Raw genomic sequence first — 17,500 nt, 5'->3', positions numbered from 1 at the left:
TTCAACTAATTTAACAAAGTGGAATTATATTCACTAACTTCTAAGTCTCTTCTCTAGAAATCCTTAAACTTTAGCAGACATTGGTCTGCAACCATGCTGGAGACAAGCTTGTAGGGTTTAGTCAAACAAATTGACCACAGTTCTTTTTTTTTTTTTTTTTTTTTTTTTCTAAGTCTAGTACTTATTCCATCTGTCTTTTTTTCTGTGAAATCACTAAGCTACAAAGATGTAAATAAATCAAGTGCTGGTGGTGGATCAACATAAAGAAAAACAGACACAAATGTATATATATGTATGTGTGTGTGTATATATATATATATATATATATATATATATATATATATATACCTGAGTAAGCACATAAATGTGAAACAGGGTGGTAAAAAAATAGTACTTGGATACTGGGGGTAGAGTAATAGGCTTTATTATTAAAGCTGCAAGAACATCACAAAATATATCAGTTTCATATTCCCATTCATCAGGCAGTTGTGATCAAGAATGGAATATAAAATTTTTTATTCCATTCTTGAGCATTACTACTCAATGAATGACAATGTAAAACTCTGAGTAACATTTTCTTGTGATAATTTTGTGATGCTTTTGCAGCTTTAATAATAAAGTATGTATATATGTGTATACACGCACACACACACGTATATAATTAGATAAAGATAGCTATGGTTAGTCTGTTGGGTTATCTGGGTTTCACGTCCATAAAGCACTTAGCTTCACAGCATCTCTTCAGACCCTAAAGGCCAGTGGCCTATAACCTCTCTTCAAAATGGAGGAAGAAAAGACCACGTGGCTAGTTGTTGAATGCATGGACAAAGGAGTAGGGTTAAGTGCAAACGATTGTCTCCCTATATACATATATAAATATATATATATATATATATATATATATATATACACCATGGATTTCTCTCAGTTCCCATTAACCAAGTCCACTCACAAGACTTTGGTCAGCCCAGGACTATCAAAGAAAGCACTCACCCACGGTGCTATGCAATGAGACTGAACCCAAAACCAAGTGGTTTGGAAGTAAACTTCTTACCATACAACCACAGTCAAATTGTATTACCTATGAATTCCTTACATCAGTGTAAAAGGGATCACTCTTTTATAACTGATGGAATGAAGTTGACAACTCTTTTAATGCAATAGACAGCATAATTTCCAATGTGAAAATTACTTTGGTTACTTAATTTTTTTCTGCAAATGTTTTGCCAAATGCTGTAATGCCAAATATTTTCAATATTCTGAATGCTGTATTACATCTGAATGGCTTATTTATTTATCTATTTATTTACTTATTTAGTGGTTTGTTTTATATTACTTTTTTTTTTACTGCTGAATGCCAATCCAATTATTTCAAGCAAAACACAAATTAGATATTTGTAAGGTAATGTAGTATGAAGAGTCGTCAAGTTAATTGTGATAAATTTATTTCTTATACACGTTGTTGATAATGATTTCTGTAGAATTGACAATAGAGTTTTGGACTACGCCAAAGAACCTTGCTGGTGCATTCCATGAATTTCTATGTTCACACACACATAAATGCATGCACACACACACAAACACAAACAAACACAAACTCACACACAAACACACATATATACACATACTAACACACACACACACACACATACACATATACACAGATGCATGCACACACACCAACACAGTTGCATATTTTTCTGCAAACAACTATTTGTATCATTTCGTATAATTGTCTTACAGCTGTACAAAATTATATTACATATACAATTTGCAGCTTGCAGTTTAGATGAGTAGAAAATTGTTTTCATAACAGCAAAGCACCAGATACCTAAATTTTCTCCTGTTATTTGAAATTTAGTAAATTACTTAATTCTTCTAAAGCTCAAATATTAGACTTTTCCTTCTTTCTCATGACAAACCACTTTAAAACTGTTTATGCTCACTAATTACGTATGCAGACTATAACTTGTTTCCTTGGATCCTACTGGTAGGTTCCATATTTTATTATTTCTCACATTGGCAGAAGGCCACAGTTGTGTAGGAAAAGAGTTATAGAGATTTAGCCTGTTGGAAAGTTGTAACCAATAATGCTAAGTGTGGTATATAATAAATAAATCAATAAAAATAAACTCAGTATAACTATTTCAAGCCTACAGGTTCATGACATCAGAGCTTATTCAGATCTTAAAGGAATTTAGGCTAAGAGTATAAGTCTACTAGCAGAATGGGAACAATTCTATTGCAAGGCTAATTTCCAGGTGCCACTGGTACTCATTTGCAGCTGACTGTATTGGAGTTATGTGTAACAAAGTGACTTGCTCAAGAATACAATGTGCAGCCCAGTTCAACAATTGAACTCATGACCTAACAATTAAAAGCTCTATGCCGTAGCCATTAGACCACACAGTTTCACAACTGTGTATATACCTGGTGAATATTTTATGGAGCCTAGCAGGATTGGAATTTACAATGTACATTTGTTGAAACTATATACTCTATTTAATCCAGCTCTCTGTCATTTCAGTCTCTTTACAACCAGCCACTCATTTTCTCTAAAACATAAGAACAATATTTAGTGGGGAGGGGACTAACCTTTCAGTTCTCTTTTAAATTCTTCACTGTTCCAAGAAATAACCATAATGGAGATAAATCTAAATGATAGTTATTCTTATAATATAATACAGTAACAGATGCAACATTTCAGAGAAAATGTAGCAACACGCAGCTAATAGGCAATATGTGCTTGAACTAATTTAATTGAATATTGGATATAGGTTTGATAAATTTGTCTTTTAAGAGCTGATAAAACAGAATACTAAATATATTAATTCTAATGATAAAACTAATAGTAGAAATTTCATAATGAAGACATAAATAATAGTAACTTAATTATCAATAATAGATGACAAAATTATTTCAAATAACCAGTGCAATATAACATTTTAATTTCAAACATAAAAGCTGTTAATTTCATTCTTCTAACTGTTATATTAAACACACAGGCATCAAATTAATCCACCAGTCGATCAGGCATGCATTTACAATAAGATGGAATTGCAGTACATTATGAAACATGACAGAAAAATTGATAGTAGATATCAAAATTGTATAATGACACAAAATCCCACAAAATTAATAAATTAATTAATATAATCGATTTTAGTGTAAAGATATAAATCAATAATTAACAGTCATACACAATTTGTAGACAATAGAAAGATTGGTCAATATATTAAAAAAAGATATAGTTATTCTATGTAAATTTGGTTTGTATAAAGTGAAAAAGTTGAAGCAATTCATTGCTATCATGAACACTTTGGTATATCATTATTGTCATTGTCAGCATAGCCAAAATTGCTGCTGCCACCACCATCACCACCACTACTATCATCATTGTCCTTATCGTTTTTACCTCCACTTTTAGTGAACTATGTGTGTTGGGTCTTATTTCAGGTATCTAAATTTCAAGTGATTAATATAGAATGGGTATGAAACTTTTTGGCACAGTTGTTTTGGTGCCACCTGTTTGGCATTGTTGATTCAATGCTGAATTATTTGACATTAGACATTTTAATGTTTTCTATCATGCTTCCCACTCTCTTTTTCTCTATTTTTATGGTTTATCTATGTGAGCATGTTTATCTTTATGAGGAGATTGAAAGTGTTTATGTCAATTGTGTTCAATTATTAAACTGTAATGTCTCTCTCTCTCTATCTTTCTCACTCTTTCTGTCTCAATACACATATTTCTGTTTGTTTCTGTGTTCAAGAATGCATGCATACATGTGTGTGTGTGTGTGTGTGTGTGTGTGTGTGTGTGTGTGTGTGTTTACCTCTATTACCAAAAAGTACTGTCTCCAGAAAAAGCCCAATGTCAAGTCAGCCATGCCAAATTGTCAAATTGTTCACACAAAGGTGCCCAATCATCACGTTTCAGTATAGAGTATCTATGGGTGAAAGATTGTAGCCAAAAATAATTCTGCTCTCCTCAAAGTATATGAACCTAACCAATCTCATGAAATTCAATGCTTCTATGTATATTAATCTAAGTGTGACCACCTTAATTCACTCCAACTCACACTGATCTTTTCTTCTTAATAAGCAAACTAAATCAACTAAACACTATAAAATACAAAGGATGAAAAGCATGCTTGTCCATGGAGAAATATTACCTTGCCTAGAAACAGACATGGGATGGTGACAGGCTGTTGAAAAATCTGCCTCAACAAATTCCATTGGACCCATGCAAGCATGGAAAAGTGGGCATTAAATGACGATGATGTTGTCTAGTTGGTGTCCAAATTTGAGTGACATTATTGTGAAATATACCATTTACACTTTTGCTAAAGGTGTTTTCACTTGACTTAAACACTTTCCACCAGTAGTTTCCATCTCTCACATTTTCAGGTGTTCCCACAGCCTTTAACTCTCAAACTGAGTGATCTTTAGTTTTCAATTCATCTAGAACAGTAGTTCCCAAACATTTTCTGGCTGCTGTTCCCTTGGCATCTAGTCCACATTCCTAGCGCCCCCTCACCCCACTACCACAAATATAGACCACTTTCTGCAGCAAATTCAAAACAACTGTATTTCACAAATAAAGCTTAAACATAATTAACCTATTAATATTTTTTTCACACCTATCACTCCATTTTGGCTATGCCATTATCATCCCACTTTTCTTCAACGCCCCCTGTATCTTTCCACTACCCCCAAGGGGACAATACTGTCCCCTTTGGGATCCACTGATCTAGAACAACTAGTTATTATTCTTGTCTTTATTTACTTTTACTAATCCCTGCATATAACAGAAGGATTTGTAATATTACATAGGTTGATTATCCCTGGAGATTTTATTCCTCTTTTCATACAGCTACAGATATTAGCCTTTCTACTTGTAGGGTTATTTGTAAACAGTATGAAACAACAAATGGTGATGCTTACATCCAACATAAAGTCTGTGATGAACCACCTGATATTTTGCACATATTAGTAATGATGGTTAGGAAAGGGCTTAAATGAAATGGTTTGTGAGATATATGAAACTAAGTGCAAATTGACAAAATATACATACTATCATTATCATCATCGTTTAACGTCCGCTTTCCATGCTAGCATGGGTTGGACGATTTGACTGAGGACTGGTGAACCAGATGGCTACACCAAATCTGATTTGGCAGAGTTTCTACAGCTGGATGCCCTTCCTAACGCCAATCACTCCAAGAGTGTAGTGGGTGCTTTTAAGTGCCACCGGCACGAAGGCCAGTCAGGCAGTACTGGCAATGGCCACACTCAAAATGGTGTATTTTACATGCCACCTGCACAGGAGCCAGTCCAGCGGCACTGGCAATGATCTCGCTCAAATGTTTTTACATGTGGCAGTGGCACAACTGCCAGGAAGGCGACGCTGGGCACAGGTGCCATGACGATTTCACTTTTGCTTGCCCCAACAGGTCTTCGCAATGGCAGTATCATTAATATTGTGAAATGGTCACTAAAGAATATTATTTTTACCTTTCCTTTCCACTTTATCTTTTTATCTTTATTTATTTGTTTATCTATTTGTGATGCTACCTATTGTTAAAACAATTGCTTGATGTGATGTATTTTCAAAACACTGATACTTATTCAATAAAAATTGCTAAAGAGTGCAAAATAAACAAAACCTGAGCAGTTATAGTTTGGTTTTTGTTTCATAATAGACGTGTCATTAATTTCAAAACAATCCAATGCATATTGGTGGAATCAGTCCAGATACAAATGAATCTCTTATGGTGGAAATACAGAAATATGAAGAATTTCAACAGAAAGTATGCAAAAGTCCATTAAAGAGATGGCCAGAGGGTATTTAAGGATATAGTTCAAGGAAACATAAAGAAATGTTTCTTTGAAGAACCCACTGCTCGATATTTGCTAGTGGATCAATAGTATGCACTGACAATTGGTGCTTTTATAATAGAGAGAACCACAGTAAAAATTTCATCAATCCTGCTAACCTTCATGCACATATACGAAGTATGGAATCATTTTGGTCTTATGCCATAAAAAAATTGAACCTGATGAATAATATATCTCAAGAACTTTTCTATAGTTACTTGATGGAATTTTACTGGAGACGGTACAATGACATATATGAACATAGTGGTGATTAAGTAGTTTTTAAAAAACTGATTATTATTTGGCAATAGCAAGTTCTATAATTCATTTTATCTTTTACTTGTTTCAGTCATTGGAATGTGGCCATGTGGGGGTACCATCTTGAAGAGCTTAGCTGAACAAGTCAACCCCTTTTGCTGAACTGCTAAGTTATGGGGATATAAACAACCCAACACCATTTATCCAGCGAGGGGAGGGGACAAACAAAGACACACAGATATATACATATATATGTATACAATGGGATTCTTTCAGTTTCCATCAACCAAAGCCATTTACACGGATTTGGGTGGCCTGGGGCTTTAGTGGAAGGCACTTGGACTGAACATGTAACCATGTGGTTGGAAAGCAAACTTCTAACTACACAGCCACCTCTGTGCTTGCTTATTTATTTTTTGAATTTATTGTTTAGTTTCATCAAATTGTTTTTATTTGTTGTAAATTACAGTCATCATGCAGTGACCAAAAATTCTTCATTCTTTAGAATTGTTATTTGATATAACATGTTTAAAATTCTTATTGATAGAGTATTATTATATCATTTATTTGAGAGACTAAAAGGAAAGTTAAATTTTTGAAACTTAAAGGACAGCTCTAATTTTGCATGAATAATTTGACTTATTTTACTTCTAAAAAAAAAAAAAAGAAAAAGAGAACTCTTAAAAAACATTAATTAAATAACTATTATTCTGCCTTAGAGTGGAACTTTTATGCAGTTACTCAACCTGCTAGAAATAGCAACTGTTTCCCTACAACCACACATTCCTTTTTTAAACTAAAACGAATAATAAAAACTGAAAATATTGTAAACAATCTGATACATTCATACCTCACTTATTAAATAACATAAGCACAGACTAAAAAATTAAAATTACCACAAAAATATTCTCTATGGCAAGTAAGCTGGCTGTAGTTGTGGGTCAAAAAAGAAAACCTTTCATGATCACCAAACAAACCTACAGAAGTTTAAGAGAGTAAAAGTTAAATATATTACCTAAAAATGACTAAGTTGGATATAAATTTTTTTTTAATATGTTAAAATTTTGTCAAATATATTACTGGCAGTTCTACCAAAGATTTGCTGTCTTACAAACGCATCTAAAATGGCAACACTTAAACTTTCTTCTGAAATAGATGCAGGTGTAGCTGTGTGGTAAGCGGCTTACTTTCCAACCACATGTTTCTGGGTTCAATCCCACTGTATGGCACCTTGAGCAAGTGTCTTCTACTACAGCCTTGTGAGAAGATTTAGCAGATGGAAACTGAAAGAAGCCTTTCATGTGTGTGTGTGCATGTGCATGTTTGTATGTATGTATGCATGTGTGTGTTTCTTGTGTCTGTGTTTGTCCTCCCCCACCACTCAACAACCAGTGTTGGTGTGTTTACATTCTTATAACTTAGTACTTCAGCAAAAGATATCAATAAAATAAGTACCAGGCTTTAAAAAAAAGTAACTACTGGGGTTGACTCATTCAGCTAAAAATTCTTTAAGGTAGTGCCCCAGTATGACCATACTCTAATAATTAAAACAAATAAGACAAAAGATAAATTATTCAAAATATTTGATGATATGAAAGTAAATCACATGGTACAGTAAGATTGAAAAAATTTTACTCTGTATTCAGTAAATTATAAAACAACAAACGTTTGTGATATTGCAGTGCATGGAAACTTCACTGCTGCCCTCAGACTATCTTATTACTGAAAGTGTCATAAGAAAGATACAGTTGTGTAGCCATGTTTGTGGTGTACAAGCGGTATATTTTCATGTATCTAAGGTCATAATAATATCAAAGAGATAGACTCATAGCTATGTTTATCTGGTGGAATGAGCAGATGATTACATTTTCCACAAGTTTTAAAGAAAAGTGTGTTTGCATGATATACCACAGTGCTGTTGAACATGCTAAGAATTGCAATATATAAAGCAGAATGCCATTTTCAAACTATCACAAAGATTACATTGGTAAATATCATATCCTAAGTGGTTTGAGAATGGCCAAAGTAAAGCAACTGAAAAATGAGTTGGCTGGTTGGTAAAAGACTACTCTCACAAAAAAGACAAAAAAGTAAATATTATTTCTGTAATAAAATCTATGTCACTTTTAAGGAATACAGTTACTTACAAAATACAAACTACATTCACAAATGTAAAGAACCACATAAAATTTGATCACAAATTTTTTTCTTAATTTGTAGTCTGATGAGTCAATTCATATTGTGGCTGTTCCCCACTGTGTATTTCTATGCATTGAATTTTCTCACATGAAGAAATTTTCAAGTCACATTCCTCAAAAAGGAAAAAACATGATATTTATCAAGCTTTCAAGAACTTTGTTTGTGCAAACGATATGCACTAGCATCAAAGAACATCCCAGAGTTACATTATTAAAAGGGGTCTTTTATTTGCATGATGCTATTTTTAAAACTTTCAGAATGTAAACATTACTTACTGTTGCTATTTATCCAGTTTCATATGTAACAGGTTTCAATATTTAAAAGTAGAGTTTCTTGTTCAGGTTGATTGTTTATAATTTTTCATGTAGATTCTTTTAATTTTGAGCTCACTTACTGGTTTCATCATTGTTGTTTTTGCTGTTATTTAATTCCAAGTCAATTAAAAATGACACAGTTTTCTATTAACAAAATTGAATAGCTATATCAATAGGACTGATTTTCTAATTTTACAATCGCGTCTTTACAACAAATGAAGATTTACAGCTTACACTAGTAAAGTTCAAAGGTCACAATTCAATTTGTGTTTTTTTTTTGTTTAGGATATATGAACGTTTTCATATATTCTATATAAAACTAACTAAAATCTCCTTTTTCCACACACCATGATACTGGAGAAAAGTCAATGTTTGTTATACATGTGAGATGTTTTTCAAGGATATCATAGCCTAAAATTGGGTCTGCATGCTATATGAGTAAATACTGTGCACAAATAAAAATGGTAAATAAAAATAAATATAAAAATGAAAAAAGCAATAAATTTAAATTCTGTGAAGGAATATATAATATGGATAAGAAGAATGAAAACTAATTTAAAAATATGAATGAGGGAATAAAAATGCAAGGAAATGAAGAAAGATAAATGTAAAAATATAAATATGCTCAAATTAGTAGTAGTAGCCGTAGTCCTTTGTATTATAGGCACAAGCCTTAAATTTTGTAGGAGACGGGGATTGTAGATTGCATGGTACCAGTATTTGACCGGTACTTATAATATCAACCCAGAAAGGATGAAAGGCAAAGCTGACATTGGTCGAATTTGATCTCAAAATGTAAAGATGAATGAAATGCTGTTAAGCATTTTGTATGATGTGCTAATGATTTTGCCAACTCAAGGATAATGGATAAAGGGACATTACAATGATGTTAATAATTTTTAATATAATATATCATTAATTTCTAATTTCAGTAGGAGCTCTACCGGGCATTCTATTTCAGTCTCCTTCAACCATTTGTCTATATCTTTGCTTATGATTATCATTATTATTATTATTAAGGCAGTGAGCTGGCAGAATCATTAGCACACCGGGTGAAATGTTTAGCAGTATTTTGTCTGGCTTTACATTCTGAGTTCAAATTCCACCACGGTCGACTTTGCCTTTCTTCTTTTTGGAGTGGATAAATTAATTACCAGTTGCGTATTGGAGTTGATCTAAGTGACTGGCCCCTCCCCAAAAATTTTGGGCCTTGTGCCTAGAGTAGAAAGGATTATTATTATTATTATTATTATTATTAGAAATTAGAAATGTGAAGGGTTCTACGCACTTAAAAGATTGTGGGAAACTTGTGGATGCCTAAGTTTACAGGTAGTAATCCGCTACGCACATAAATCCTATCAGGAATAAGACTAAACCTGAGCCAAACCAAAACGATGCTAATAATAATGCTGGTTTCAAATTTTGGCACAAGGCTAACAATTTCAGGGGAGGGGTTAAATTGATTATATTGACTCCAGTGTCCAACTGGTACTTAATTTATGGGCCCTGACAGAAAGAAAACGCAAAGTCAACCTTAGTGGAATCTGAGCTCAGAACACAAAGACAGACAAACAAAATGTCACTAAACATTTTGCTTGGCATACTAACAATTCTACATGCTTGCTGCCTTAATAATAATAATAATAATAATCATAATGCCAAAAGTTGTTAGATTAAAAACAGTTTTGAAAATTCCAGAAAAATACTAAAATGTTTCACAAAAGTTATGATTAAATAAATTGAAATTTAAAGGTAGGTCTTGATAAAAATATTTTTCAAATAATGACATTTTTTGGAAATATTTTCTAAAAAAGTCTTCATTCTCAAAAAGTAAATGAGAAATCATGAAGAAGATTAACATGTTTAGATGGAAAATAACAGTAACATAAGAAATGAATGTGGGAAGTGAAGCTCATAAAGAAAGACGTGGATGTGATGGAAGATGATAGATTAGTGAAAATAATAAAGAAATGGAGATGCTGACTCTATATTTAATAGGGATGGAGATACTGACAAGCCAAATGTTAATAATGGAGTGTCATATATTTTAAATATATATGTGTGGGCACATACAATGTGGTTAATATTTTACCTAGTTTTGTGAGTTGAAGAAATGTTGAAATAGAGGTTGGATTGAAAGGAGTGTGTGAACAAATTAAGGAATTTGATGACCCTACTGGAGTTTGGGAGACATTTTGGAGTGTAGTCCTGGCATTTACTGTAGGTTAGTTGACATGGGAACACAAAGATTTTCTTGAACCATTTAGATAAATGTTTTGTTGTCCCAAAAGGAGAGATTAAAGACTTAAATACTTGTTTTAGGAAAATCTTGACTAAAATATGTTTGCTTACTGTGCCTTATTCTATTTTAATGTGGTTTAGTGGTCTACATGTAAGGATACCGAAGAAGATTTGTTTGTGGTCTTTAAAATGTTAGGTTGAAGTTACGAAAATTATGAAGGGCTAACATTCAATTTTGTCTACTATATCTAACTCAGGCTCTTGTATTCATAGTTTTTACTGAGTAGAACATGTTTGTTTGTTTTTTTATGTTGGTTATGGCACTGGAGTGAAATCTCTTGAATGTGTGTGAGCATCAATTGCAACTTTGGGTTTTGTCAAAAGGGGCAAAAACGTTCTGGGATCTGTTAAAATATTTCACTTTGTTGCAAACTAGTAGTGTATCCTCTTGTTGATGTTGAAAAATTCTAGAACAAACTGCTTCTGAAAGTGGGCATTTTCAGTTCATTAGAAGTGCTTCTGAAGAGAAATTATCAGAGAAGAGTGTCTTCCATATAATTTTCTTTTGAAATCTTTGGTTTATTAGATCAACCACTTCAAATATGTTTTCTGTGTGTCATAACAAATTATTTAAAAAGGCAGGTGAGAGGAAAGGCAACTAACCATAAAACAGTCTCAGAAAATTTGTCCAACCCATTCTGCAATGGAACAAAATGTATAACAATGATGATTTCTTAGGATTATAGAAGGGTGGTTTAAATTTTTATTTATACAGTTTGGTTTTCTATATAGGTAGAATATATACATATTTAATATAACATCTGAATAGTTACCAACGTTAACCCTTTAGCATTCAGATTATTCTGTCAAATGTAACATTTATCCACATTTGTTTTGAATTAATCATGCACTATCTTGTAGCTTTGAAATTTCGATTATGGGATTGTTTACTTTTAGCATGACATTGTAGGGCAGGTGTGAAAGGCAGGATATGGCCAGTTTGAGCATAAAACAAACAGAATATTTTGGTCAGATATAGCCAGTTTAAATGCTAAAGGTTTAAGACTGGTATCATTCATAGTCCTTAAGCATAATATTTTGAGTAATTTTCTAAAGCCTTTTTGAAATCACTCTATATTATGAATGTGAGGCTATTATGTGTGGTTATTAGATCATTGACTCTGTATAAACCTTCTCGAAAGGCATGGAAATCTTTTAACAAAAGTTGAAAACATAGTTTACAATAATTTTGTATAATTCATCTCTGTTATATGAGCCCATGCAGACATCAAACATGTCTCCATTCATTTTAGTCAAGGTGTTGGTCTAACTGCATTGTATTATACAAATGATCATGATACAAATAGTTTTAGAAAAGAACCTATAGATTTATTTAAAGACTTATAGTTAAAGATTATATTTAATGTCAAATTTTGTGTCTAACTTTTTGGATGTAATTTTAAATTCAGACATATGAATTCTTGTATTACAGAAAATCAAATGAAAGATGTTATATAAATAAGTATATACACACCCATACTCTCTCTCTCTCTCTCTCTCTCACATACACACACACAAATGGTCTAAATGATGTTGTGAGGAGTGAGGAAGATGATGTAAAAACTAGGTCAAATTTCATGGAACTTGGCTACATAAAGATATGTGTGTGCATGTATGTATCATATTTGTGTGTGAGTGTGTGTGTAAATAAATATACATATACATATATGTATACATACACATGCATGTATGCATGCACATGCTTCCAGAACATAAAACAATGATGTATGTGCTTGTTTGTGTGCATATATTGTCATACATACATATATGCATATATGTATATATATATACATAGATATACATATATAAATATGTATGTGTGTATATATATATATATATATATATATATATATATGCGTGCGTGTATGTATATATATATATATATATACACACAAACACATATACAAGCAAATATGTATGCACATGCATACAAAGACATACAAACAATGATGCATGTGCTCGCTTGTGTGTATGATCATACACACACACACACACACACACACACACACACACACACATACACACACATATATATATATGTATGTATGTATGTATATATTACATATATGTATGTATGTGGTGTGAGAAAATTATGAAAAATCAGGTTAATGGCTGTAGTGACAGCTTTCGTTTGCGATCCAAGCTTTGGATATTATTTGCTTCTGCTGTAATAACTATGCACCATAGCTAATAACAGTAGCATTAACTTCTGATCAGTATTGCGTATTGATCAAATCTATCGCAATATCTATAACATATTGCTGTATTGACGGCTTCTGTGATTGATCAGAAATTTTTATGAAGTACCATCTACACAATTACAGGATTGCTACTAATTATTTCCTCAATCCAAATGGTTTTCTAGTAGAAATTATTTTCAGGAATCAATAAAATACTCAGATTAGGTTACAAATTTTCTTTCATCTATTATTTATTTATTTATTTATTTATTTATTTATTATTTTTTTTTACATATTTCCCTCTTATTTTATTTAATTACATTAATTTTAGCTATGCAATAATATCACTTCCATGAAATATAAAAAAAATAGAGCACAAAACAAAACCTCTTTCAGTGATTTAATTGTTATGATGGTTATTTCTACAAATGAAATATAGTGGTATTGGAGGAACTACTAGCCAAAAGGGATCAAAAACTTCACAATCTGTGGTAAGAAAACCTCTACATGGTCACTAGATCTGATAGAAATAGTATCCAAAAGTTTAATACTCCTCACATCTCACACTGCTAATTTGGCAGCTCAGAAAAAAGGGACCTATAGAATAAGTACCAGGCTTTAAAAATAAGTACTGAGATTGATTGAATTCGACTAAAATTCTTCAAGGCATTTTCTGGCAAGTCCACAGACAAATCACTGAACGAAACAAGTAAAAGATAAAAGATTAAATATGCATGTGTGTGTGTGTATGTGTGTATATAAAATTAATGTAGGCAGCAGTTTGCATAATTTCACCAAAAAGGATAACTATAATTGTCACTAAATGTGACTAGGGTATTGGAAATACCTACATTGCTAACACACACACACACATATATATATATATATATATAGATAGATAGATAGATAGATAGATAGATAGATAGATAGATAGATAGATAGATAGATAGATAGATAGATGTATACATACTCCAGTGGGAGAAACTAGAAGTAGTTTATAGCTTCTGTCAGCTAGGTGACCAAGTTAGTAGTTGGGGTGGATGCTCAGAGAGTGTTACCACTAGAATATGAATAGCCTGGGCAAAGTTTACAAAGCTTCTACTCCTACTGGTGGCAAAGGGCCTCTTGCTCAGAGTGAAAGGTAGATTGTACGATTCATGTGTGCAAACTACCATGTTTCACGGCAGTGAAACATGGGCTGTGACTGCGGAGGACATGTGTAGGCTCGAAAGAAATGAAGCTAGCATGATCTGCTGGATGTGTAATGTCAGTGTGCACATACGACAGAGTGTAAGCACCCTGAGAGAAATGATGAACATAAGAAGCATAGGATGTGGCATGCGAGAGAGACGTTTGCGCTGGTATGGTCATGCACTATGGACGGATGAGGGGAGATGTGTAAAGTGCCGCTCCCAAATAGTTGAAGGAATCCGGAGTAGAGGCAGAATAGACTTGAGGATACTTACTGAGTCAAGTACATCAAAATGAAAATCAAATGGAAATTGTAGTTGTCATACCCGTGCTGGTGGCACGTAAAAAGCAGCCACTACATTCATGGAGTGGTTGGAGTTACAAAGGGCATCTAGCTGCCAGATCAGACTGGAGACTGGTGCATCCTCCTGGCTTCCCAGACCCCGTTCGAACCGTCCAACCCATGCTAGCATGGAAAACGGACATTAAATGACAATGATGATGATGATACACATACATGTGTGTATATATATATATATATATATATATATATATATAATGTATGTGTGTGTATGTGTATATAAATAAATAAATATATATATATCTATATCAAATGGCTATTACTATTATGTGTTTGTTTAACTTTTCTGTTAACAGAGATGGTTTCAGCAAAGCTAGAATTCATCTTACATGATATTTGGTATACTTCGTCTCTTTTGTTGAAATTCATTCTACAAACCATTATCTGTCTCTCTCTCTCTCTCTCTCTCTCTCTCTCTCTATATATATATATATATATATATATATATATATATATATATATATATATCCATCTTTGCATGTATGTATGTATGTGTGTATGCATGAGTGTGCATGCATGAATGCATGTGTGTATGCATTTGTGTGAGTTGGCACATGTGCAGACAATACCTTTTCTGCAGGTATCAAAATATTCTCCCAACAGAATAAAGACATTGTTAATTATATTACATTGTACTCAATATCAATTTTGTTTTTTGCAGGTATCAAATTAGTTAAACTAGAACCAATCCAAGATACAGGGCGAAAGTCTTTACCTCAGGTAATTAATCAGCCAAAGGAAAGTAAAATTACTACCAGGTGTTCTTATAAAACTGATGTTGGTTTAAGCACGAACAGTAAAGATATCATTGATCTCAAATCAATACGAGTAAACAATGCCTCTTCCAAGAAGTCAAGACATCCATGGAATCTACCCATGAGGAATAGTTTCACATCTTACTCCAAGCCATTGCCAGCTCTACCAAAGAGACGAGAACCATAAAAATATCCAGGTATCAACTCTAGCTCATTACTTTATATATATATATATATATATATATATATATATATATATATATATATATATATATATATATATATATATATATATATATATATATATATGTATGTATATATGTATATATATATATATATATATATATGTATATATTTGACTAAACAATCAAAGTCATGATCATACTAGATCATACAAAAAAGCATATTATCAAAGTGTGTGTAATGTCAGTTAATATTTGTCCAAACTTTAAGTGCAAAACTGTATCTAACTTCATAAAACTGTGAGCTTCTGAAAAACATTAACATTACTCGTCTTGAAGTTATGGCTACATAAGATCCTGAACAAGCTGCAATATTCATGCTATTGGTAAATATATTTAATATTTTCATTTTCTATACATAAAAATAAAGAAAAAGTATCAAATATTTATATGGAAAATTCTATGGAATCTATTATTTCATAACATTATTTTAAAAGACCACATACTGATGATGTTATATTTTAATTTTAAAGAAACAAATATATATACACACACACACACACACATATATATATATATATATATATATATATATGTAAACAGATATATATGTATACATATAGATAGATATATGTGTGTGTGTATATATATATGGTGTGTTAGTCACTTCTACCTCCATTGATGAATATGGCATTCTTGTGGAAACATTGCACACAGGATACATTTATATGTTATGTCTATGATCTGTTTGCATTATTTTAAGACAAAACCTAAAATTTTGCACTGTTTTCTTTTCAGTCTGAGAATATTCAAAACTAAATAAAGAGATTTATTTTGAAACAGATTTTGGCTAAATGTAATATTATGTATCCATTTACTGGTATGTTTAAGATAAAACTGAGTAGAAATGGTCAATTTTCATAGCTATCCACATCCGATTACTAGGGTAGTATCTGAAGTATTTTGTTTCAGTTATGCCTTTTTCTAAATATCATAACATTTACAGTAAATTGGCTTCTATAAACCTTACTAAGATACTTTCATTTAAACATCATCAAAACTAATTTGTCTGAAACTCAATCTCTTAATTCATATTTTGCAATGTGAATAAATATATTAGACGATAATAACACTACTACTACTACTACTACTACTACTACTACTACTACTACTATTACTACCAACAACAATAACAATAATAATAATAATAATCTCAGATTTTAAAACAAACTCATAATTTTCTTATGTTTTCTTAAACATTCTTTAGAACAATACTATGTGCAAAACCAAATATATGACACCCTAGGCATAACACCAACATGAACTTCTAACTTGTTGTTTCTTGAAGTCTCTGGGTAAGACTTGATAATAATAATAATAATAATAATAATAATAATAATAATAATAATAATAATAATAATAATAAATACCCTGATGCAGTACCAGGCAATGATTCTCATGGGTTCTGATTGGAAGTGTTATCATGTATATATTTTGTCTTGGTCTAAAAGATGGGCAACAGCAAATTTTCTGCTCAATACCAAAAATTTGCTTATCAGCTGTTTAACCATAACCAGTTGAGCATGTCCTTTGGTGGCTGACGATGTGCATCTCTAATCATGAGCAGAAGTAGTTAGGGAGCATCATAACCATGTGTTGAGAGGAATTCTTTGAGGTATGGATAATTCACCTCTGGAAACACGGGTGTCTTGTTCATTATCCTTAAACACACCTTATTCAAGGACCTTTTGAGCAGGATGGGCTACTCAACCTGAAGAAAATTCTAACTAGCCTCACCTGCAAGGTCATGCACTGCTTATCTTGATATGAGATCACCATGCTGTGCACATATGGTTGTGATGCATGTGCCTGGTGTACC

General features: G+C 32.2%; 1 protein-coding gene across 4 annotated transcripts in view; it reads left to right on the top strand.

Annotated features, from left to right (window-relative positions):
• The window catches only part of LOC106872376 (protocadherin gamma-C3), a 257,426-nt gene that overhangs the window by 178,686 nt on the left and 61,240 nt on the right, over positions 1-17,500 (top strand). For 2 of the 4 annotated variants that reach the window (XM_089362714.1, XM_089362711.1), the window contains one exon: positions 15,346-15,677. In XM_089362714.1, coding sequence (XP_089218840.1) covers positions 15,346-15,626 — 281 coding nt within the window. In that variant the 3' untranslated portion in view covers positions 15,627-15,677. Of the gene's footprint in view, positions 1-15,345; positions 15,678-17,500 lie in introns of those variants that run through there. The other 2 variants (XM_089362713.1, XM_089362715.1) reach the window with 2 other exon arrangements.

Source organism: Octopus bimaculoides, chromosome 14 (assembly GCF_046866305.1).
Source record: "Octopus bimaculoides isolate indiv1 chromosome 14, ASM4686630v1, whole genome shotgun sequence".
In the NCBI taxonomy this organism is placed as follows: Eukaryota; Metazoa; Mollusca; class Cephalopoda; order Octopoda; family Octopodidae; genus Octopus; species Octopus bimaculoides.
This window is presented reverse-complemented; position numbering and strand designations above follow the sequence as displayed.